At 39.0% G+C, this 23,118-nt stretch overlaps 3 protein-coding genes across 4 annotated transcripts; 1 reads left to right on the top strand and 2 right to left on the bottom strand.

Moving 5' to 3' along the window:
• Positions 1–1,138: 1,138 nt before the first annotated feature.
• On the bottom strand, positions 1,139–9,155 carry usp4 (ubiquitin specific peptidase 4 (proto-oncogene)). Of its 2 annotated transcripts, none has more exons than XM_077726769.1 (22): positions 8,906–9,155; positions 7,521–7,648; positions 7,303–7,433; positions 7,080–7,206; positions 6,865–7,010; positions 6,260–6,303; positions 6,008–6,154; positions 5,722–5,839; positions 5,458–5,631; positions 5,227–5,385; positions 4,854–5,078; positions 4,667–4,750; positions 4,492–4,586; positions 4,229–4,411; positions 3,932–4,149; positions 3,120–3,332; positions 2,963–3,033; positions 2,785–2,900; positions 2,534–2,683; positions 2,231–2,334; positions 1,651–1,739; positions 1,139–1,533 (listed from the first exon to the last, which is right to left on the bottom strand). In XM_077726769.1, exons 1-22 carry the CDS (start codon positions 9,037–9,039, stop codon positions 1,411–1,413), a joined length of 2,979 nt encoding a protein of 992 aa, XP_077582895.1. In that variant the 5' UTR covers positions 9,040–9,155; the 3' UTR covers positions 1,139–1,410. The 2 variants fall into 2 exon arrangements, with proteins under 2 accessions (XP_077582895.1, XP_077582894.1); XM_077726768.1 differs by having other exon boundaries at positions 6,242–6,303; positions 8,906–9,154.
• A 497-nt stretch (positions 9,156–9,652) lies between these two features.
• On the bottom strand, positions 9,653–13,097 carry emc3 (ER membrane protein complex subunit 3). The gene is made up of 9 exons (XM_077727260.1): positions 12,888–13,097; positions 12,529–12,691; positions 12,389–12,446; positions 12,138–12,231; positions 11,725–11,829; positions 11,530–11,611; positions 11,388–11,467; positions 11,216–11,298; positions 9,653–10,950 (listed from the first exon to the last, which is right to left on the bottom strand). Exons 2-9 carry the CDS (start codon positions 12,681–12,683, stop codon positions 10,822–10,824), a joined length of 786 nt encoding a protein of 261 aa, XP_077583386.1. The 5' UTR covers positions 12,684–12,691; positions 12,888–13,097; the 3' UTR covers positions 9,653–10,821.
• On the top strand, positions 12,920–21,951 carry LOC144203694 (RNA-binding protein 5-like). Its single transcript, XM_077727257.1, has 25 exons — positions 12,920–13,170; positions 13,755–13,805; positions 13,910–14,078; positions 14,156–14,317; positions 14,445–14,514; positions 15,324–15,397; positions 16,301–16,384; positions 16,471–16,531; positions 16,857–16,919; positions 17,000–17,160; positions 17,259–17,356; positions 17,533–17,620; positions 17,742–17,810; positions 18,159–18,225; positions 18,312–18,400; positions 18,474–18,576; positions 18,659–18,750; positions 18,921–19,100; positions 19,311–19,454; positions 19,541–19,615; positions 19,691–19,870; positions 20,086–20,160; positions 20,347–20,447; positions 20,880–21,009; positions 21,136–21,951. Exons 2-25 carry the CDS (start codon positions 13,789–13,791, stop codon positions 21,259–21,261), a joined length of 2,478 nt encoding a protein of 825 aa, XP_077583383.1. The 5' UTR covers positions 12,920–13,170; positions 13,755–13,788; the 3' UTR covers positions 21,262–21,951.
• The last annotated feature ends 1,167 nt before the right edge of the window (positions 21,952–23,118 follow it).

Below are 23,118 nucleotides of genomic sequence, written 5' to 3' on the forward strand. Positions count from 1 at the left end.
AGTCCATTACGCAACACCTATTATTGCACCACCATAGGTGAAACTTCCTTTGCAAGATTTCAAAACCACAACTGGAACAAATTACGTTGCCATTTTGTTAGCACGGCAAAACCATCACAGAATTAGTCATTTTATAACCCAATTTAAGTAACGGATTATAAAAAAACAATTTTCCCATAAACTAAAACTAGCAAATTGAACAGGAAATGTTTCAAATCCTTTTTTACACCATCAGTTCATTGACCAAGCAAATAAGTTAATAATTTAACAAAAAAATGTCAATAAACTATCATCTACAATTCAGTGATATTAAACCGCAATTTGATTCCAAAGAAAACATATTACTATTGAGGCATTCAGTCTTTATTGGAGTTTGACTTCAAATATTTCAATTTAAAAACAAATCCTATAGATATCAGCATGATAAATATGAGGACAAGAATGTTTACACCTATTTAAAATAGTGTGATTATTTACATATCTTCAGTTAAATTGGATCCTTTTGGAATCGGTGACCCAAAACAAAAATCACTGATTGTTTGAGATGCTAAATTAAGATTACATTTATGACATGTCAGTGGCATGTAGAAAGTAGTAGTTGTTGTTTGTCCAGGAAAATGACTTATAGATGGTGACCAGTCATTTACCTGTCACTACTGAATCTTAAGTGCCTTACAATCAGGAGCACAATCCAACATTCACTAACTGTGCTTAATGGGTTCATTTATTATAGAGAATAGTAGGATGTAGCATATCTATTCATTCAGGGAGAGCAAAATAAGAAGTTGTTTGTAGCCTTGCAGACTATCCACGAGGATCAATCTTGTATATCCTAAATCAACATGTTTGCAAGATCTCAAACACGTTAGTCATTTCAATACAGCACTGCAATCTTACATATGATTTAGCCTATAAGCCTTTTGTAAAAAGGTCCCAAAATGTGCGGCAAACCAAAATAAACCTTTAATGTCCAGGTTGTACACTAGAAGGTAGATGCTCAATTCACCAAGAAGACAAAATGCATCTACCATTTCCCAAACTAAAGGCCACTGTTTGCAGTTACTGTGTGTGTGGGGACAAGCTGCTTGTTTTGGCTCAAGTAATGTCCAGAATAAGGAGTTGAAATCTCACAGCAAGCTTATCTAAACCAACTTTTTTTTTATACACACCCTGGAACACTTTGGTTGAGACAAGCTTTACATTTGGCTTTTAAAAGAAATTCTTTCTGATTTGTGTTGGGCAAAACACACTTGTTCATCCACAACAATGTTTCTCTTAACTAAATCATTTACTTAATATTCTCCGCCATAGTAGATGTAAATCTAAGTGAGTATTGGTGTGGTGGGGATAAAGTTGATGGTCTTTGTCACTTAAGCAGTGTCTGCTTGTATTTCTGATGGCGCCATGAGCTCAATTTAAGTCCATCTCGTCCTCGGCAGGTTCGGGGGCTCCTCCCAGGGACGCAGAAGGCTCCGTTTTGCTGAGGCCTTCTTCTTCCCTCCGCTGATAGAATAGCACATAGGCTGCTTTAGTCTGCAAGTGGAGGGTTAAGCTAGGGTTACAAAAGCAGGGACACTTAACACCAGTGTCTCAGAGTTTCATATGGCAGGGGGGCAATGTAGAAGGAAAATGGAGTAAATTCACACTCACCACAATCTGGTCCTCCGAAGAAGGCGAGACACTGTTGTCGTCAAAGTAATACCACTTTCCATCCACTTTATTCTTGCCGTACGCAGTGTCTGTCAAAAAGGCACAAAGTGAGGAAAAAAGAGAAACTGCCCAACCCAGTATGGCTGTGATTAATTAGCTCAACTGAAAATGAAACCCTCAGAGAGCTATTGACACCTGAACTATCAAAAGAAAAGACACTGTTTTAGGGAGTGGCATTCTAAGCTAGCTAACTGCACTTCAACAGTGCTAGGTAACCATTGTCACAAACAAAACCAGGGGCCTTTGGGACTTATGCCATATCCCAGCTGCCTCATTAGGATCGATTTTACCCTCCAACAGCCAATTTGCTCTGTGCATGAAAGGGAAGACTTGCTAAGGAACAGACTCAACTAATGCCCTGTATTTTGCAAAAAGAAGACATTTTCCTATGGTTTCATCTACACATCTACATTCAGGCAAAAATGTTGTCAACCCCTGGTTTTGGGAATTGCTACTATGCTATAAAAGACTGGCTGGAAAAAAGTAATACAATGAAAGTTAATGATGTGACTTTACTTACAATGACCTCCTCCCATTCCTCCGTAGTGATTGGACACAGCGACAAGATCATATGTGTGATGACCAGCTTTGGGGTCAGATAGAAATTCTGACATGTCCAAATCCCTGATCAAAACAGAAAAGACATGCAAACCACATGTTATTCTGGGCTCTAAATCCAACAATGGTAAGAATGAGTAAACACTTGTGTACTTGCACCACTATTTTATTAAGTTTTTATTAAATTTTAAGAGCCATATAGTGGAACAACAAAAAAGCTGACACTATAAGAGTATTTTCTGACAGATGAAATCCACATTCATACCTGATGGGAAAATCAACCACTGTGTCCAATTTGTCCCTCCAGCACCTGTTGTAAGAGAAGCGCTTTAGGTGAACAACCAGGATACGAGGCAATGACCACAGGTCAAATTTTTTCGTAGCCCGCTGATGTTTCTTGCATGTGGGACAATACCTGGGAAAGAAAATGAGAGATAAAATGTGTAATATTAGTGTGATTTAGATTCAAGCAGAGGAGGGCAGGGGGATTAAAAAAAACTAATCAATCAAGGTTACCATGGATCATGAGCTCCAAGGGTCTCCATGGTTGTAAAGAGCTCGATGCATTCTCTCAGAGCAACAGTGGCTTTCTTTTTGGGAGGCTGGTGCATGCTCTCATGCTTTTCACATGCCTGAAAAATAATTAATATTAACACAAAGCAAAATTATACAGACATTTAACACAAACACTAACCTCTGCTTCCTGCTCATCATAACACATCTTCTTAGAGTCAGAGTCCCAATCAATAGCCACAGTGGAATGTGCTGCACAGATGAATTCACATTATAACAAACTGTCATTTAAAATTGAAAACATTAATGCGATTAAAAAAAAAACAACAACAACTGACGATTAAGTTTGAGGATGTTTCCATCACATGGCAGAGGGCTGATGTTGGCTGTTCCATAAGAGTTGACAACACTGAAGCTAAAGAGTTTGGACGATTGGGAGCTCGACTTGGCTTCGTTCTCAATTGTCCCGTTTTCCAAATCAGAAGTCTCCTCCTCAGATTGGCCGTTCTGTGGCTCTGGACTCACCTGGTGATCCATTGCTTCCTCCTCCCCTGGGAAAATAGAAAAAAAATGTTCCAATTAGGGTTGACATAAAAATCTGTCAAAAAACAGACCATTTAATATAGTCTGGAACAGATTAAAAAATGCACTTCCAGAGCAATTATGAATGAAGTTAGTACAAAAGTTACCAGAAGTAAACAAAACAAAAAAAGTTCAGAAAGCACTGTGGGAGGCCAAAGGATTGGGGGATCCTGGAAAAAGGTGTGCTATCTTGGAGCTTCAGGTATAGTTAGATTTAGAATAAAGTTCATTGAGAGGTCAGTCAAGGAGACCAGGGTTCGAAACAGGTTCATCAGCATGTGCAATCCCATTAACCACTTACCCTGAAGTGACAGGGCCATCTATTGGTGAAACATACTATTGTTAAATTCCTCATCCATGGACCCCACATTATCTCCCTAGTCTTCCTGGCTCCAAATTAAGCCAGTCAGTATCCACAAAACTAAGTTTGACTACATTTGCTAATTATTAATTGCTATGCACTTATTTTTCGTACGGCAAATCAAAATAAATAGTCAACAACAAATGTCTTTTCCAATTAACAGCATTGATATGTGCCAAAAAGGTAAGAAGCCAATTGGGCACTCACCATCATGTATTCCATTAGTTTCAGTGCAAGTTTCTGAGTGGTTACTGCCATTACTTGAACTGGCACTGCATGTTGCCCCATCTGACAGGGGACTGCTGCAACTGGCATTGGCACCGGATGATGTGGAACACTCACGAACTTGACTGCAGCTGGCAAAGGAGGCCGAAGCCGAAGCTCTACTTTCATTTCCACCACTCTGCGGCTGTTTTACATAGCGCCTGCAATAAAAGATAAACCAAATCAGTTGTGTAATGGATACACCCAGGCCCCTTTTTTTTTGTTATCCGTGTTTCTCACCCAATCCTCTGAAGGATCTTTTCGTAAAGAACGTCCGCTATGAGGTTCTGACGGGGTACGGGGACGAGTAATGGCTGTCCAAACAGCATATTGCTGGAGGAGCTTCCAGCTTGTTTTGAATGCCGTTCTCTAAAATAAACTGGCAGGTTCATTGTCTCGCCATTCTCCTCCTGCACTTCATATCTGCAGCAGAAAAACGCACACACATGCGATCAAGCACAGAGTACATGCACAATAATAGTCTAATCAAGAAAAACCCTTACACATATATCTCATCTTTATCCATAATTTGACTGAGGCCATCATCCTTTCTGTAAATTTTATGGAACCTGCGATTATAAACATCTGCCACCACCATCTACAAAAAGACAAGACAACATTAGTAGACGGCTTATGCATTTAACCTCGAAAGTAAAAGAGTAAAGGGTATCATCTAACATTTTCTGAAGCAATTCCACAGAGTCTCGACAAGGAGCTGCACAAATCCATTACGGTGCCCAGTTTGTGAACCACAACTCGATACTGTGAAAGAAAAGACATGAATAAATAGGTGATAATCCGTGACACCCCCACGACACTGTGTTAACTTGGCCAAAAGATCTGCTAATTCTCTAGAACTGTTTACCTGAGTGGGTCTGCACTGAGGGTCAGCTCTCACAAGGATGACCTCCATACTTCGGTCGATCTTCATTGGCAGAGGCAAAGTGAGGTAGCAGAAAGGGTCGAAGGTCACAGACACCTTTGAACACTCAGGACAAACCAGAGTGGATTTGAAGAGGCCGTGAAAGATATCGACAATGATTGAGTCGTTGCGTAAACGGTGGTTTGTCCAGGCTTCCGTAGCGACGATCTGGGAAAAAAGGTTGTTTTTTTAATGTATGTTATTTTAAACTGGAATTAAAAAAAAGCCCTTCAGGTATAATTGAATCTAAAAAGAATGGAAATCACCACCCCCCATAAAACCAGTTTCCAGGAATCTACTGAAATAAAAATCTCACCTCATCAGGACGACCATCAGCATCCCTTTGGGCCAAATAAGGCTTCTTCTTCACACGGTTCAGATCTTCATGGAGCCCATCAAGCAGAAAGGCCAGCAGTTCTTGTGAATCCTGCTGCTGATAGCCTGAAAACTGCGGAGCAAAGCGCCCCACTTGTGTCTGCAATCAAAAACCATAGCATTAGAACTATTGTCTGAAAACATAAAACTCATCGTACTGTACTGGGCATACTTTGAAAGTGCGTGGGGCCACAGAACTACTGCGGCTGAGCCACATCTGCTTTACGAGATCAGCGTAGGCCTCTGCAATCTCGCCTCGCATCCCCAGTGGATTGCCTCGGTTAATCTCAGCCTCATACTGGTCATTTAAGAAATATTCAGTGAGTGGTGACGTATTGCTTAGGCACTGTGGGGGAAAAAGAATGGAAAATACATGTGTGAAATATGATTATGTAAACAAGATGTGGACATATCTTCATCTCCAGTCAGATGGTACCTGGATAGCAGAGTTCATGAAGCATGTGTTGCCTAGATTACCGAGACCACATAGACCAGGCTGGGACTGGGATTCTTTGTAGTTGTAGGAGGAGTTGTAGGAATTATAACCTCCTAGTCTGTGGGAAAGTACATGATTATTAGAGCTGTAAATAACCAAATTCATGACGGCACAATAAATCTTGATTATATGGGCAATGATGTGATATTTTTTGATAATAAAAGACCACCACAGTCCATTTAAAACAACATTATTTAACACAAACAGTTAGAAATGAGATACAGACCTACTGCCAGACGAGGCACTATTGTTGAGCGTGTAACCAGCCCCGCAGCTGCTGTTTCCATTGGTGACCGTTGGGGAGACACTGGCAGACGAGTTAGAGGACAGTTTTGGGGAGGTGGTGAATGTCCTAGATGGGGTTGCACTGGATCTGGTGAACAAGAATCAATGGTGGATATAAGAAACAAATACAATGTAGATTTGTAAGAAGGGAAAAGCATTTCATGTTTGTATTTACTTGGAATGAGAGGCTTGCCTTGGCCAGGTTCCATCTTCATTTTTGCGCTCAATTACAAGCACCTGAGGGAGTAAAGAAGCGATATGAAAACTAAGACATGAAAATCCATCTAAGACATTTTAACTTTGTACTTGATTTCATACATCATGAACATACATCTTGAAGCTTTAACAAACAGTATTAAACTGTAAGTGTGGGAAATTGATATTGCATCTAAAAGGCTGAACAAGTGTATTGATCTCCTTATGACTCATCATATTGACATGTTCTACATGCACAATCGCCTGCAATTCTTGCTTGGATCTGCTCAAGTGATGATCTGTTCAAGATTAAAAACTATAAAACCTTTAATTTTTCTGTTTTCAAGAAAAGCTAAGGCTTGATTTAGACATTTTTTTTTAAACTTCAGGTAAAGATCAAATATATAAGGAGTGCTAAATGTCGATAGGATTTCAATTATTTTATGTGGGTTCCCCCCCCCCCCCCTATTTTTTTTTTTTTTTAAACAATACCGCAGTGCGCAAGTTTCCTATTTAAGAAACACATTATCAGATTAGGTGAGTGGAAGTCCTAATCCTTTGAGAAAGAGAAATGACTTGTTAAAAATGTTTTTTTTTAATTACCTGTCCAGGAAAGAGGCCAGCGTCCTGTACACTGCTGTCAGGCTTGTTCAACTGCTCATAGGTATTACTCATATATTTGTTCCAAAGCCTTGTTTCTTTTTCCGGTGGAATACTGAATAATGTCCTCATCTCTTTATTTATCGTATCTGTTAAAAAAATGGTGTCAATTACAGTCCTTTTAATGATTAGTTGAACATTCTCGGAAATTCTCTCACCAATAGTGTCAGCTTTACTGAAGTACCGAGTGACCACATTGTCCATGTTATCATTTTCACACAAGTTCAGCTCTAGCAAGTAGACCTCCACCTTGCAGTGTTTGACAAACATGCCATGTTCAACAACCTGTGTGAGAAACATGGAGGTGAACATGTACTGAGTAATAGTAAAACTTAGGTTAGATGAAAATGATTAAAGAAATACTGAAATTCAATAAATTACCCTTCTAACAATAGGTCTTTGGGCACCCAGGCAACCATACCAGCTAACAAGCTTAGTCCATGCCTCCGTGGGTACGAGGACATAGTCCAGCTCATCAATGAGATGCTGTTTCAATACCTGTTTGTCCTGATCTTTAGAAAGAAAAAAAAGAAAAAGAATGAAGGTGTTGATGTTGCCCTACTTTCTAAATTCTGGCCATGGCCAAAGAGCATCTTTACCAGAAAACAGGCCCGAGTTATCAACAGGTCCTGGATAGAGGCTACGCTCTCCAACATTGTACATGTCCCAGTTGTCGAAGCCCACATATTTTTTCCACTGTTTGAACCAGCGGCTGTCCACAAGATACCTGTGAGGGAACAGTTAGGCAGTCATTTTGAAGACATGGTAGTATATAGTACTGTTATAGGCATATATATTTGGTAGATCTCTTTCTTGCTACACTCACCTGAGCCCTAACCCTTGCTCAATCTGCTTTACTTAAGAAGCTTGCTTGAGGAAAATCACATACAAAGATTGCCGCGTATAATGTGGAGCGAAGAATTGAAATGGAGGCCATATGTAAAAGCCTCCACTTCTGACAAGTATATCAAATTCCGGATACCGACACTATTATCGGGCTGATTGGACACTCTAAATTGCCTTTATGTATGAGCATGAGTGTGCATGATTGTCAATCTCCATGTGCCCTGCGATCAGTTGCCCACTGATTCAGGGTGTCCCCTGCCTCTGGCCCGGAAACAGCTGGGATTGGCTCCAGCACCCCCCGCGACCCTAATGAGGATAAAGCAGTTCAGAAAATGAGGTGAGAAATTTAGCTGATGATCATTGATGATGAGTCTCCAATCATTTCATGTTCAGATTTGCTTTTTAGTAAGAAAATAAAAATATTTTGAAATGCTTGAGTCACCAACGTTATTATATGAAAATGAGTGAAATTTTGTGGCGATATTTGATTTCACTTTTTTTTCCATGTGCAGTTACCTTTTTCCTCCACACTACATTATTATGTCAGCTTTAATAGGTAGATCTGAGTTATTAGCATGTGTAGTTATGCCAAACACGATTGACTGGTGTTACTATATAAATGGCTCGTGACAACAACGCTAATATTACAAGTACCTGCCTTATCCCATGACAGCAATATATGACAGTGCCGGGTGGTCTTAAGGGGTAGCTAACGCGGATCTGGGTCTTCCCGGCAAATCAGCCATCTGAATGCTGTCTTAAACACAAATACCCCAAAACAGGGCTTGTAGTAGTTGCCGATCATTTACCTTATCGGCTGACGACAGGACACGTTAAAATCAAATAGAAACATTTTCAGCAGACTATTTATCCCAGTGCTGCTGAGCTATTTGCTGACAAAAGATATTTACTGTGTCCAGTGTCAATGGCTTAACGTGAGGAAACAAATAACGGAATATCCAACATAGTACATAAAACTAATAGGAACATTATTGACAAAACGATGTTTTTTGTGTAGATGGAGTACATATAAGCGCTCTTGCTATTTCCGGTTTGAAGCTTAGCTAAAGGCTAAAGTTAGCAAACTCGGGCTAGCTTATCAGGCGCGCCCCGAAGTCGGCCCCGGGCTTCTTCTCACCATTCGTCGCCTTTTCTCAGTGAAGTCTTAAGCAGCGAGCCAATAGTCTGTTTTTGGTTATCCGTAGATGTGGTTGGCATATCCGGGTCGGAGTCCGCCGAGCCGCCCGAGTCGGGTCCGCCTCCTTCGGCCATCGTGTAGGCGAGCTAGTGTGCCGGTATCAGGGGAGAGCGCGGCTACAAGAGAAGGGAAGCTCTTTGGGCCGATGAGGGCGTGCTTCCTCCTACGGTGGCTGCGAGGGGCGTTGGGGCTACTAGATTGTGTCGTCGCCACCTCGACATTACACACAGGCATAGTGTGCCACCTGTTTCTCCACACGTCACTTTTATTACATCAATGAAACTCACGATAAAGAATAACAAACCTACGTTTTGTTATTGAAATCATTGAGATTGCCATTGGATTTGTTCTTCACACTAAATGGGGGAATCAAACAGGGAATCCAAATATGACAGTGGAGCATTGTCACAAAAATCAAGACTAATTTAAGATAGATTGACTAGTAAACCATCTGACAACAACTGTATTCCATCTATTTCTGAAAAATAGTGGTTTTTGTTTAGGTTTTTCTCCATTCATACACATGGCAAAACATTACTACATTCAATATATTTTAATTTTATTAATCATTATTATTCCTGATCGGATCCACATGGACATCATATTTACCATCACTCGAATCTAAAGTGATTTTCTTAAAACCACTGTGACAGTAAATTATATGCAGGAATGTAATGGAGTATGGAGCACATTAATAATGATCTTTAATAGTAACAATCGAAACCAGTTGTTTAGTCAAAACATGTTTACTGTACAAAACAAACACAGGAAGGTTACAAAACAAACCTTTTAGTACAGGAGAAAAAAAAGTACACTAACTGCATCTTGTGGCAACAAGCAGTCGGTTCTTCAACAATCTTACAAAAGAGTGGTTGAAGTATTAAATCAAACATATTAAATCAAAGATCTACTTAGAACTTAATTGTGCAGAGGACACTAGCAACATTAGCTACACATTAAATACAATAAAATATGAAGCCAGTTGTTCACAGTTGTTTACTTCACTATTATATACACTGCTTACCAAAAAAATAGCAATGTCCAACAAATCCCATCAGAAATTTTAGGATGAACCCAAAATGAATTTTACGGAGGAACAGATTTGTACATCCACGAATCCAGTAGTTTCCATTGTGGTACTATGACTCTTCCAATCTATCTGTATTTCTCTTGCAAACATCCAATAACTCAAATTAAATGATCAATTGCAATTGATCCTGAGAAATTCACTTGAATTTTGTACATTTAGACATCTGGCTTCATGTTAGAAAACAGAAAGTTCTTCAAAAATGATTTAAACACTAAGCAATGGGCAAGGTTAACCTATTAATTATCACTATCAATTTCTATTTACGATGCATTTATGCTAATGTATGTGTCACATGATCCCTGTTACAGGGGCAAAGTTTAGCAGGGTCCTGGGAGTGTAGTTCACCTGAGGTCAGGTTTTAGGGTGCTGGTTAGTGGGCCTAAAGATGGTGTGGTTGGCCGAGTGAAAAGTTTAAAGTAAACTTAAGATGATGCACGGAGCTATAATACAGCATTTTAGGTGTCAAGAGTTTAAGTATAACTGAATGTTCTTTTGCATTTTAGCTAATTGGGAGCAGAATGCCAAACCTTTTGCGAGTAGTGCGATTTACAGTTTGATTATAATGTAGCAAAATGACTTCAGACATTTTCAGTCAATAATGAAGTTAGTGGTGGTTGACTTTCTGACAATTTAAAAAAAAAAAAAAAGGAATGTAAAGATTGCATAATAAGGAGGGATTTGTCAGATTTCAGTGTTTCAAAAAAATAATAATAAAACAATCCCTGCATTTAAGCCCTCAAGCAGAAGAAAAAAAATGATCAGGGCCTCAGAATATACCAGTGGGCAGTTCCTTGTTAAACATTCCATCAAAGTCCAGCTCCATACTCATGAGATCTTCTTCCACAGACTCCAGCGCCCACGAATGATCAGTCAATTCCAGGGCCTCCCACTCTGCCTGGAATAAAGTACAAAATCACATGAAAACATCACCCACCAAAGGTCATCTAAAGTAAAAAATGTTATGCCTATCATTTGATGAAATCTCCAAATCCAACCTCTACTTGCCTCATGCAACATTGGTTCCACAAACACAAATTAAAACATCAACTATTTTCTTTTACTGACATATATATATATTATATATAATATATATACACGTGTTTTGTTTATTACTGTACAAAAAACAATTAGCTAGTAATTGTGGGTTGATTAGTATGTACCTTAAAAGCTTTATTTGTGTCTGCAGGCATGGCCATGGCAGCCCCACTCATCTGTTCCTGCATGATCCTTGACTGATCTGCACCTGCATCACATTTCAAATATTCATTACACTGAAGTTATATTTTAACACTGCACAGAATTTTTTTTTCGATACAAGTAACAATGCATTACCATTGTCCTGGCCAAGGATTAATGAGTACATGCTTCTCAGTCCAAAGACATTTAGGAAGTACCATGATGCTGAACTCACCCTAAATAAAAAAAAAAGACACTTAACTCACAAAAGACGACCAAATGCTTTTTATGACTTTACCATGAAGCATCCAATGACAGGAGTTCTATTCCTTGTTGCAGCATAGGTTTGAATCTCAGTGTGAGAGGGAAGGGCACCTTAGCTGCAGGAAAGAATAAAGAATGGATTTGCTGTAGACAATGTCATATCTTAGAGTGAAGGACAGTAGTCATATTTGAGAGTTTTAAATATTCCAGAATTTAAAAATCACTATACTTGTTACAAATCCCGAAAAGGTCCAGTTGATCCAGCCACCGATAAGGATCATGGGAAGTACGTTAGTAACGTTTCCTTTCATCATGTCTGTCAGCATACTGGGATCTGACGTGGTAAATGAGCAGCATGTTAGACAATAAATACACGCTCAACATTTTTTATACCCCTATGAATTGGGTCTTGAATGTTTGCAGGCCAAATTAAAATGAAATGCCAAGACTATGTGTAATCCAGTCTCAGGCAACTAGTTATAGGCCTTGCAAAGGTGTAATAACAATGACACAGCTAAAAACACCCCAAAAATTGCTAAGACCCAACATTTTCTATGAGTCCAAAAATCATATCAATTGCAGTTACAGTAAATACATCCATTTTTCTGCCTTAAGAAAATTATGTTGTCTGCTTTTTATTACCAGTCATTGGTGAGGGTGGAACAACCTTCCTTTTTGTTTTCTTGAAGAATCCATCTTCTTGATTATTGAAGTAGAATTTCCTCATTAAAAACGACTGAAAGCAAGGAGAAAACAAGTTATTGTGTACATAGTTTAATCAACATATGGTTAGAAGTGAACACTTAATATTTTTAGGGAAACAATATTTGACTTTGGCTGCAGGAATGCAAGTGTGTTCATATGCTATATATAAGACCGATCATAAGACATACTTGCTTGGGAATATATTTTCCATTTTCTCTCAGGATTCTGCTCCGGATGAGAACCTGACTGGAATGAAGATGGACATTATATAGTTTAGTTCATTACGGTGAAATTAATGCCATAAGTGCTTAGCACTAGAATATTTTACCTGTCTGACACCTGCTCCAAAGTCAATTTCTTATCACTTTGTAGAAGGATGGACACATAGTGACGTATGACGCCAACCAGAAAGGTGATGAAAACAATTGGCAACACCACCCATAGTCGGATGTTGGAGTCCAGCAGAAGCTCTGGCTCAGCCATTCAGCCTACTATTAATTATTAAAGAGATACCGAGAAATGGGCGTCATTAAACATCGGCAAGCGCTCACGTGCACACAATCCTGGCTCTACTTGATATGAATATCCATATAAAGTGAACTGTGGGATAACTGGTGCAACAATAAGCAGCATCGTAAATGACATTTAAGGCTAACGGTGCGCGTATAACATTAGCCAATCGGCTACCTTTCTCTTCTTTGCGGGGATCGGTCACTGTTGTTTTCTTGACGCGGCAGACCACGGGTGACGTTTCGCCTGTTTGAAATCTACAACCTTTAAAGCAGTCAAATTAGTGGTTAAAACATTTCAAAGCTTTGACAGACGCTTAACGCCATTGGGGTGCAAGAAGAGTGAGACATAAAGAGTATCCTCCTAACCTCTAGGTGACGCTAGCTATAATTTGGTGTAGTTTTTAACCCGGAAGTAAAATCGAAGAAAAGTCTTCGTCAAAGAGGTTCATTAGCAGATGGTATGTTGTGGTATATTTGATAATATTTTTTGAATCTAAGCTCGCATTTATATTTTCAAATGGTGTGTATAACATACCTGCTCGTCCGCATTCCTCTCCGCTACTGATATCATCGGATTTCAGTTTAGATTCTGTTTTTGATCGCCCTTTCTCGGTCGGGAATGTTGCACAATGCTGACGGGGGTCAATCTGTAAGAGTGCTTATTCTGTATTTATTCATCGTGTGGTTTTTATTCCACCAAACCTTCAGGAATCCGTGTACTTTTTAGTTCCAAATCAATTAAACAGTTGAAATGACAGGATGAAGAAGGTGGGCATTAAAGAGTGTCAGATTGCAAACGGTGTTCCTTGAAGTGGCCTCCGCGGGTTAACACGTCATCATGTCACATTAAAAATCATATTTATAGATTTTATTCAATTGTTTTTTAGAGTTTTCACGTCGATTCCTCACAAATACAAACTAACTGAATTACCCCATGTGTTAGATCGTGTGGGAATGGAACTCCTTTGAAAAACAGGCCCAAATGGTGCCATTGACAACTATAGACGTCCAATAGTAACTGTCATTTTTTTCCTCATTACAGTTTATTGGTGAATCACTTGCAAGGTCAAGAAAAGATGGGATCTGATAAAAGGTAAAAAATGTTCTTTTCACCACATGATCATGACTATATCAGTTATAGTACATATTGTGTTCTATACTGCACTGGCATGGTTCTCCTCTCCCCCTTTATTTTAGGCCCAGTCGAGGAGAACGCAGTGGTAGATATGGATCAGATGGCTCAAGAGATGAGCCACAATCACGTGACAGACATGGTCGTGATTCTGAAAGGGATTATAAGCGAAAATGGGATGACAGATCCAGAGATCACTATGACGACAGCAGAGACAGCAGAGACAGTAGAGAGGTACGCAAACGCGAGCATACTGTGGACTCTTGGATAACATTTTGCCTCCACGTGTTTCCTTGTTTTTTCCTCGACAGAGAGGTCGCAAACGTCACAACAGTGACAGATCAGATGATGAATACGACGGCGACTATGGAGACCACGACTACAGAACAGAACACGACCCAGACGACGAAGAGGAGGAGGAGAACAAGACAATCATGCTCAGGGGTCTCTCTCTCCAGGTTACAGAGGAAGATGTATGTTTAATTGTCACTCATGCTTTTTGATGTACATGACTTGCTGCGGTTTACCTTAAAAGGGATAAAAAAATATAAGTGACTTATGGTAATTTCTGTTTCTCCTCTGTCTTTTGGCATGTTCCAGATCCGCTCAGCATTGGAGCAGATGCCCGGTCCTCAACCCGTGGATGTCCGCTTAATGAAAAAAAGGACTGGTGAGTTAAGTGTGTGTGGTCAGTAGCGTGTCCTGCTTTTTATTTTTTATTTTTTTTTCTGGTCTCACGCTCCTTTTTGATCCTCTCCTCCATTTATTTGTGCTCATGTGACCAAGTATGAAGGTAACTACATATATTTATTTGCAGTGGAACCTCCAAATTTGAAATACTCTGCAAGTGAAAGCTGTGGTCTAACAAACTTTATGTTTGAAAAACATCATCCTGTGTAATGTCAAAATCCTAAAATGTGATTTACCTTTGCCCTTTATTGTGGGCCGGATATCGCGACCCATGTTGACTATATGATAAAGTAATACCATAGCCGAGCAGGCTTATTAAAACAGCAAAAACTTGAAATAATTTTGCCAATATGTCCTGACTGTTGGATTATTAGAGCATTAAAAATGTTTAAATAAGATGTAAATTTTAGATTCATGGTACATGCACAAAATTTTCCAAAGGGTAGGTTGTTTTAATTGTTGTATTTTTATTAAGAATCTGATGATTAATTGTCTTTGTATTGTCTTCTTTAGGAAATGAAAAAAAATAGAACTGCTGCAAGTCATCACAAAACTGATTTAATTCTGTGGAGGTTCCACTTTATTGCTATTTTTTTTCTTTGATTTCTCAGTTTTTACGTTACCTGCTTAGTTAGTATATACCGAAATCCGCCACAATCCAATAAGCGTTCTCCTCCTCCACTTGAATTTGAATCTGGCTGTACACAACACAACCATTGTGAGTTTGAACATTGCACCATAGCCTTCTCACTAACACACCTCCCGTCTATATTTGAATGCTGTCTCTAGGTATAAGCCGAGGTTTCGCCTTCGTGGACTTTTATCACTTGCAAGATTCTACCCAGTGGATGGAGACCAATCAGGTTGCCTCAACAATCACCAAGTCTAGAAATTTTCTTGGCGATAAGAGCCCCGATACTATTATGATAATGACATTTTTATGGTACCTGTAAAATTTTACTCGATGGTCTTTGTGGTATCAGAGATGAATGTTTGATATCACACGCTTTGCAGCAACCTTTTTCAGCCCAAACAAAACATTCTCAGCACCTCAGTTGACTTTATTTTCAGCAAAGCATATACACTGTTATATAATCCTGGGAATTCTTCGCCATTATCCTCTTTTAAAAATGCACATATTCTGCTCCAACTCAGTCTCCTCTTCATTAAACATTGGTGACAGAGGAGAGAGTTGGCAGCGCTCCGACCCCAAACACAGGTTTAAAGAAAAAAAAAGAAAGAAAAAAATAACACACATACACACTTTTCTATCTCTCTGGTCTCTCTCCATAGCCTCTTTTAGACAGCTAACATTTTAGTTTATATGCGGTTGTTTTTTTTTTTTTAAATAAACAACCCCGACACCGATTGGAGGACAAAGTTGACCTGATATTTCACTTAGACTAAATTTCATATGACATTTCAACACCTCATGCACATTTCTACTGATTTAGTCGGTCAAAATATTCTGTAAAAGTCAGGTCCTATGCTTGATCTGACATTATACATTTAATTAAATGATTTTGGGTTGCTGTAGGAAAGCACACAAGCCCACTTGTGGGTGTATATACTCTCGATTCTGAAATTTTGCGTCATTTCTGTGTAAAAGAGGCTAAGGTCTGTTCCCTTCCATCCCCAATGGCACTCTGCCTAAGAAGTGAGCCTTAGGCCAGCCAATCTTTCCTCTTCCCGCCGCGCTCACTCGAGTGGTGACATGGCGTGAACACTTGAAAATCTGAAATAACACGCGTTTCATGACTCCACAGAATAAGCTGGTGATCCAGGGAAGAAACATCGCAGTGCACTATAGTACCAGAAAGCAGAGGTTTGACAACTGGCTTTGCAGCACTGTGAGTGTCTTTTTAATGGGCTCCTTAATTCCAACTATTGTCAACAATTATTTAACATTAAAACGGTAACATTTTTCTCCTCACAGTGTGGCCTTTACAATTTCCGGAAGAGGTTAAAGTGTTTCAGATGTGGGGCAACTAAAACTGGTAAGTTCACATGATAAGAAATTAAAACTAATGGAACTATTAAAGTGAACTTTGTCTGCTCTGCCCTAAAAACTTTGGTCTACTACTAAAATAATGTCTAAATGACATCAGTGGTTAAATTACTTATTCTTACTTAAATTACTTTTACGCTTTGCAAATAAGGAACAATAATTTGTCTATGTGAATGGTTGTTTTTCTCCTTGTGGTTTGTGATTGGCTAGCCACCAATACAAGGGGTCCCCCTGCCTGGTGCCCATAGTTAGCTGGGATAGGCGCCAGCACCCATTGGAAAATGAATTAATGAATTTGTTATCCATCTTTGTAGATGGAGATACAGTCGCCAGTTCAAATGCAGAGTCTCAACAGCCTTGGGAATACAGTGCGGACAGTGAGTCACACATTTTCTCTTACCTCTCATCTAATCACCCTATTGTCATTTTCCGGCTCACTGTTTTTTTCTCTTCACAGCAATAATTTTGAGGAACCTTCCCCCCATATGCTCTGTTGATGAGATTTTGAAGATTTTGGCTCCATTTGCAAATTTGTCTCCATCCAACATCCGCCTAATCAAAGACAAGCAGACAGGACAGAACCGAGGCTTTAGCTTTGTTCAACTCTCCTCTCCCCTGGTGTGTTAGCTCATTAGATTTATCTTATAATTTGATAGATACAAAAGATGTGCAGGTGTGCCTAATACTCAATTGTGTACCTTTTTTTTATTACATAGGAAGCTTCACAGTTGCTCACTATTCTTCAAAGCCTCCAACCACCTCTGAAAATGGATGGGAAAACAATTGCAGTGGATTATGCCAAGAGTGCGAGAAAGTGAGGGAACACATACTTTACTGTTTATTTTTTTAAATTATTTATGGCTGTGTCAATGTAATATATCCAAAAACAGCAACTAAAGGGAGTCATGCCTCCTATTTGATTGTCTTTTTTATTTGAATATCAATTAATTGCATAGTAAGCTCTTAATAACTCTCTCTTTCACTTAACAGAGAGTCTTCACATGCAGATGCGATCAGAAATAGCGCACTTTCAGTTGCTAGCACAGCCATAGCTGCAGCCCAGTGGTCATCCAGCCAGGTATTTAAACTAAAAACGGACACGCGCACCCACACACGCGTGTCTCTTTACATAGAAATGATGAACTACCAATTTTACCTTTCCTAATCTGCTCTTATTGTGCTGTGTTTTAATACTTAAGTTAAAGCAAGGTTCTGGTGCTGTCACCGGTGTCATCAACACTCCAGAGAGCTTGGCACATCAAGCACAGGTCAGTACATCCTACTTACCCTCAACAGTATTCACCCTATACGCCACTTTAGATCCTTTTTTTTACATGGATCAAACCATTGACTATTTTTTTTTCTTCCTTTGCTTACAATTCAACACTAAATTTTACATCACCCAACATACAAAGTATTTTTAATGGCAAAAGTTTCATACACAAACTGCTTGACTTTGTCCCCATCATGTGGCATCATCATTTAATATTTTATCAACATACTAAATGAAAAGTGCTATATGCTTGGCTTTCTGAGGATCACTAAAACCCCATCCTAGATCTGGCAGGAAATGTTAATGCAATTAAACAGTCTATTCATTCTCACCATGGGGACAGAATTTTCAAGTGTGGCAGCAACAAACTGAAGGATTGCCTCCTGTCATTGGTGATGGATTGCTTGGAGGTAATTAAGACTAACTTCTTTTCTAGTTTATTTTTTTTATATACAAAACTTAATTTGCTAACGTCCCTTTTACCAATTATCCTTAGCTGCTCCTGGGATAAATAATATGCTACCCGCAGGTGTTGTCTTGCCTCAAGTTTTTCAACCCGTCCTTATTAACCAGGCTGCCACACATGTAAGACATACATCTATGACGTTGTTATGTTCCTCATTTGTATGCTTAAATCTTGTTCTTTCTGTCACACTAGTTGGCAGGTGCATTAGATCCAACCCAACTGGCTTCTACCTTTGGTACAGCGTCACTGGTCCCTGCAGCAGCAGCAAATATTGCTCACCGAAACATTGGAACTGGTAACAATTGAAATTCAATGATAGAGGAAAAGTCTTCATTTGTGTTTTGCATACATTAACATTATTGCTCTCTCACCTGTAGCTGGCCCAGACACGTCCACATACCAGTATGATGAGTCTTCTGGTTACTACTATGATCCGAACACTGGACTGTACTATGACCCCAATAGTCAGGTTTGTATACATTAAACAGTGACATGGATTATTTAAATATATAGTGTAAAAGTAGTCAGGTTTTTGTCATATCTGTAATTTCAACAAATGCTGTATAAGCAATATATTAATGAGTTGTTTTGTCATTTTAAGGAGGTAACTAAAGTAGTTCTATGAATTTGGTTCAATAGTATTACTACAACGCGGAGACGCAGCAGTACGTTTACTGGGACAGTGACAAAAACGCTTATGTCCCTGCGCCGTCTGCAACGGAAACAACAAACTCTGCTGGTGGTTCATCTACTTCAAACACTAGCAGCAAGGAGCCCAAAGAGAAAAAAGAAAAGCCCAAAAGCAAGTCAGCACAGCAGGTATGCACTATAGTAAATCATCATTTGTTACAGGGATTTATTCCAAACCCACATCCATGAGGTGAAAAGCTGCATGTTTTTTATGGCTTTAACCTTTCCAAATGCTTTGGCCTAAGTATTAAAACATACATAATTTCCTCCATATATTCCTCATATTACAACTACTTTTCCCTTCAATCAAATAATACTTCCATTTTTTTTAAATTCTAGATTGCAAAGGATATGGAGCGCTGGGCTAAGACCTTAAATAAGCAAAAGGAGAGTTATAAAACAAATGTACAAATAGCGGGAACATCGAGTAATGAAGAGAAGAAAGAGGCTCCTGATGCATGTTTCTCCATTTTTGAAAAGAAGGTAGTAGCATCTTATTGACCCTATGTCATTGGTCCATTGGAATTATTATATTATATTTAGATTTCAATGGTAATCTTACTTTCCAGCAAATGGCCACGTTTGAGATGCCGTCCCTCCTCACCGAACAATTCCACATCACAGAACAGGAGCCTCCAGTGAAGGTTGTGTCCTGCCCGGCTTCTATTGATTCTTTTTTTAAAGCACAAACTTGAACTTTCATGTGTTTTCTCCCGCAGAGTGAGCCAATTGTCACCACCGACAGGGACAGCGACCCAGAGGAGGGCGGATCGGATCAGAAAATGGACAATAGCATCAAAATAACTGACTGGGCCAAAATGGTTTGCCTCTTGTGTCGCCGTCAGTTCCCCAATAAAGAGGCTCTGCTTCGTCACCAGCAGCTTTCTGACCTTCACAAGGTGAGGATGCTGGAACAGCAGGTGATCTGCAACTTGTCAGGAATATTCTGAGTTTTGCCATCTGTTCACTCACAACGCTTAAACACCAGATGGAAAAATACATCTTGCAATGCCATCCCTGTTTATATATCTATAAGATCTGTATAAACATCTTTGAGAAGGTTTAAGTGTCTGTATTCATTATTTGGTAACTTTGTTTCTCTTAATTATCATAGCAAAACCTGGAAATCCACAGAAGATCACAGCTTTCTGAAGCTGAATTGGAGGATCTAGAGAGGAAAGAGACTGAGGTATTTGATTATCTTTAATAAAAGCAAAAAATATGTTTATTCATAATAAACTCCTATTTAATGCTACTTGGGTAAGCACCCAAGAAGTCAGTGATTTCTTAGTGACAATTAAGTTACTCCAGCATGTTTTAGTGTTTTTTTGCCATCACTGATGTGCTATGTTGAATAATTTTGTATTGTCCATAGTTGAAATACAGAGACCGGGCTGCAGAGAGGAGAGAGAAGTACGGCATTCCGGAACCTCCTAAGAAACACTTGAAAACCACAAAGCGGCCTCCCCCAACAATGTAAGTACTCATTACATTCAAATATTCACATTTGTGAAAGGGCATTTTTCCAAAAACTGTTGAATGTGTAATCATACATGCGTGAACCACACTAGCATTGCCATTTGATCATGTTTACAAATTAGTGTTGAGTTGAGCCAACCCCTTTTCAGTGGAATTCTTTTATTATTCATTAACTCATTTAATGTCAGTGACAGTGATCAATGGCTTTCCAAAATCAGAAGAAAAAAATGTATTTCATTTTTCATTCATTCATCTTCTGTACAGCGCATCCTCATAAGGGTTGCTGGAGCCTATCCTATTTTACTTTGGGCGAAAGGCAGATTAAATTTCCAATCCAGAAATATATTTATATAAAAAGAAAATTAAAACATATGCTATTTTTAGCAACAACCAACAAAAAGTTAATCAATTGTGCCCCACCTCCAACAGCCATTACGATCAGCCGACCAAAGATGGCCTAACGAGTGATAACATCGGGAACAAGATGCTGCAAGCCATGGGCTGGCAGGAAGGGAAAGGCCTAGGACGCCACCAACAGGGCATTACTGTTCCCATATCGGTGAGTTCATTCCTAACATCTCTCTGCACAGATGCTCTTGCCTTTCTCTTAGAAAACAATTAGCACCATTCCCTGAGGCATGTTGGCACTTATTCATCTCTAATGAGTCTTCGTGTCTGCTCGCAGGCTTCCATGAGGACAAAGGGCACTGGCTTGGGAGTTAAGGGGAGCACCTTAGACGTGCCGACAACAGGAAACTACAAAGATGCTGTCCGTAAAGCCATGTTTGCGCGCTTCTCTGACATGGATTGAAAAACCCTATCACGTTTTTACGAGAGAAAAAAAAGGTACCCCATCAATTTATGATGTTTAGGATTAAAGACACCTGTCCCTGCTTTGAGCAAAAGACAAATTCTGCTTTATTTTTAGGCAACCATTCCAATTCACACACACAACTAGTCACTGAGCACTAGCCGAGGCAACATGATATTATCTAACTGAACTCATCCTTTATTTTTAATGTCATTTTCTACAATACAATTTTCTCTTTCCAAATGGCCATTCCAGTTGCGCAAACATGTATATGGGTTTGTATAGTAAAATGTAAGATTCCTTAACAATATGATCATTAAAAATTGATTTATTTGCTCACTGTTATATTTTATTCCCCGTTTGATATTCTGTATAACAAGTAGACTACTATTAAAATTCAATCCAAGAGTCAATGATATCAGATTGAATAGCTTTTGTCTTTCAGCAAGTCCTTTACAGTACTTTATGAAAAAATCAATTACAAAGACATCAATCTATTGTTAATTTAATTAACTAAAGTACCTTGTAGTATCTTCCAAGTACAGTTTAACCTGTGGCAGCTTCAGAAGTGTACATTAAACTATAAACCGTGCTGTTGTTCCACTTTACGTTCCATTCAGTCAAGTCCTGTGCTCTGCCAAATGCACGATTTAAAATTTGCGATTATAAATATTAAACATTTTAATGTATTTTCGCGATTGTCGGCTTTGACCTCTTTCTAAACAAATTGAGGTGGGTTTTTTTCCACTTGTTGCCCCGCCCTACACCACAATCAATCACTCAGCCTAATCCTTCAAAGATATTAGAAAATCCGCCTTTTACACTCGCAATTCTGTTATATATTTTTTTCTTGTAGTGGATTGGTTCTTCATTATGTTTACAGGAATGACATGGTGCTTCCCACAGGGAATTCCTCAAGTAATTTTGTGTGTCTGTGCAGTGTTTGCATGTTGAAAGACAAGGCTGGGCAGTGGGCCGCCCATTATGAAGATGACTTAAAAAAAAAATGAAGTCTAAATAACCCGTGTTGACAGAATAACAAACCACACAAGCTCCCTCCCCTCTTTGCTCTGACAGATGTCTCCTTCACAAACATACTGACTACCCTTGATCTTTTGCTTTTATGTAATTATTACACTTACTGCAAGATGCCGTTTTTGCTTGAGTCCTTCCAAATTGGTGGATGTTGAAAACTCAAGTGCTAAACAACTAGTATCTCATTTTCCCAAAATGACCACATTTATTTCCAAGTGCATTCCAGTGCTATTATAATCACAATGATTACATTTATATCCACGTACTTGATGACTTGAGTTCAGTGCAGCAAAACCAGAAAGCCTACCGAGGTCAAATGCAACTGAAAATAAAAGTTGATGGCATTAAATCTGACAGACACCCATCAGAAGACTCAATTCACAGATTCATTCAGAGTGAATTTTGCAAGCTAAGTTACATAACTTTTGCATGATGCTTTACTTCTTGGCATGGACCAATAAGAAACTGCCACATAATGAATGTGCTGGCCATCGTCCTTAATTGAGACTGATCGCAGCACCTTTCAATGTGAGTCAACAATATGTAGTGTCTGGAATTATAAATATTTTCTTTCTAATAGTTAATGGCTTGAAGACATGTGGGTTGATCCACTTATTTGGTTGGCAATTTTGACAGAGGATTTTTTTTAAAATCCCCAGCTTCTGGCCCAAATTTAGCTGGGTTAGATAGGCTCCAGCACCCCCGGGGAAAAAATTGTCCAAAAATTGTGAAAAATTAAAATCAGAGCTAATTTTTTTTTATAAAATTACGGAAATTATGAAAATTACAGTTCTCTCTCTCGTTGTCCGCTGTTGAGCATTA

The sequence above is a fragment of the Stigmatopora nigra genome, chromosome 10, assembly GCF_051989575.1.
Source record: "Stigmatopora nigra isolate UIUO_SnigA chromosome 10, RoL_Snig_1.1, whole genome shotgun sequence".
NCBI classification, from domain to species: Eukaryota; Metazoa; Chordata; class Actinopteri; order Syngnathiformes; family Syngnathidae; genus Stigmatopora; species Stigmatopora nigra.

Excerpts from the sequence above, each read along its gene's own strand:
- usp4 (XM_077726768.1), bottom strand. The coding sequence starts at position 9,039 with ATGGCCGAAGGAGGCGGACCCGACTCGGGCGGCTCGGCGGACTCCGAC. Across the intron at positions 6,155-6,241 it reads AGGCAAGCCTCTCATTCCAA|ATCCAGTGCAACCCCATCTA; the intron begins GTAAATACAAAC and ends CTTGTTCACCAG. Across the intron at positions 3,034-3,119 it reads AAACATCCTCAAACTTAATC|CACATTCCACTGTGGCTATT; the intron begins GTCAGTTGTTGT and ends TCATCTGTGCAG.
- emc3 (XM_077727260.1), bottom strand. The coding sequence starts at position 12,683 with ATGGCTGAGCCAGAGCTTCTGCTGGACTCCAACATCCGACTATGGGTG. Across the intron at positions 12,232-12,388 it reads GAAAATATATTCCCAAGCAA|TCGTTTTTAATGAGGAAATT; the intron begins GTATGTCTTATG and ends CCTTGCTTTCAG. Across the intron at positions 11,468-11,529 it reads CTGTCATTGGATGCTTCATG|GGTGAGTTCAGCATCATGGT; the intron begins GTAAAGTCATAA and ends TTTTTTATTTAG.
- LOC144203694 (XM_077727257.1), top strand. Across the intron at positions 14,515-15,323 it reads CTTAATGAAAAAAAGGACTG|GTATAAGCCGAGGTTTCGCC; the intron begins GTGAGTTAAGTG and ends TGCTGTCTCTAG. Across the intron at positions 16,532-16,856 it reads ATGTGGGGCAACTAAAACTG|ATGGAGATACAGTCGCCAGT; the intron begins GTAAGTTCACAT and ends CCATCTTTGTAG.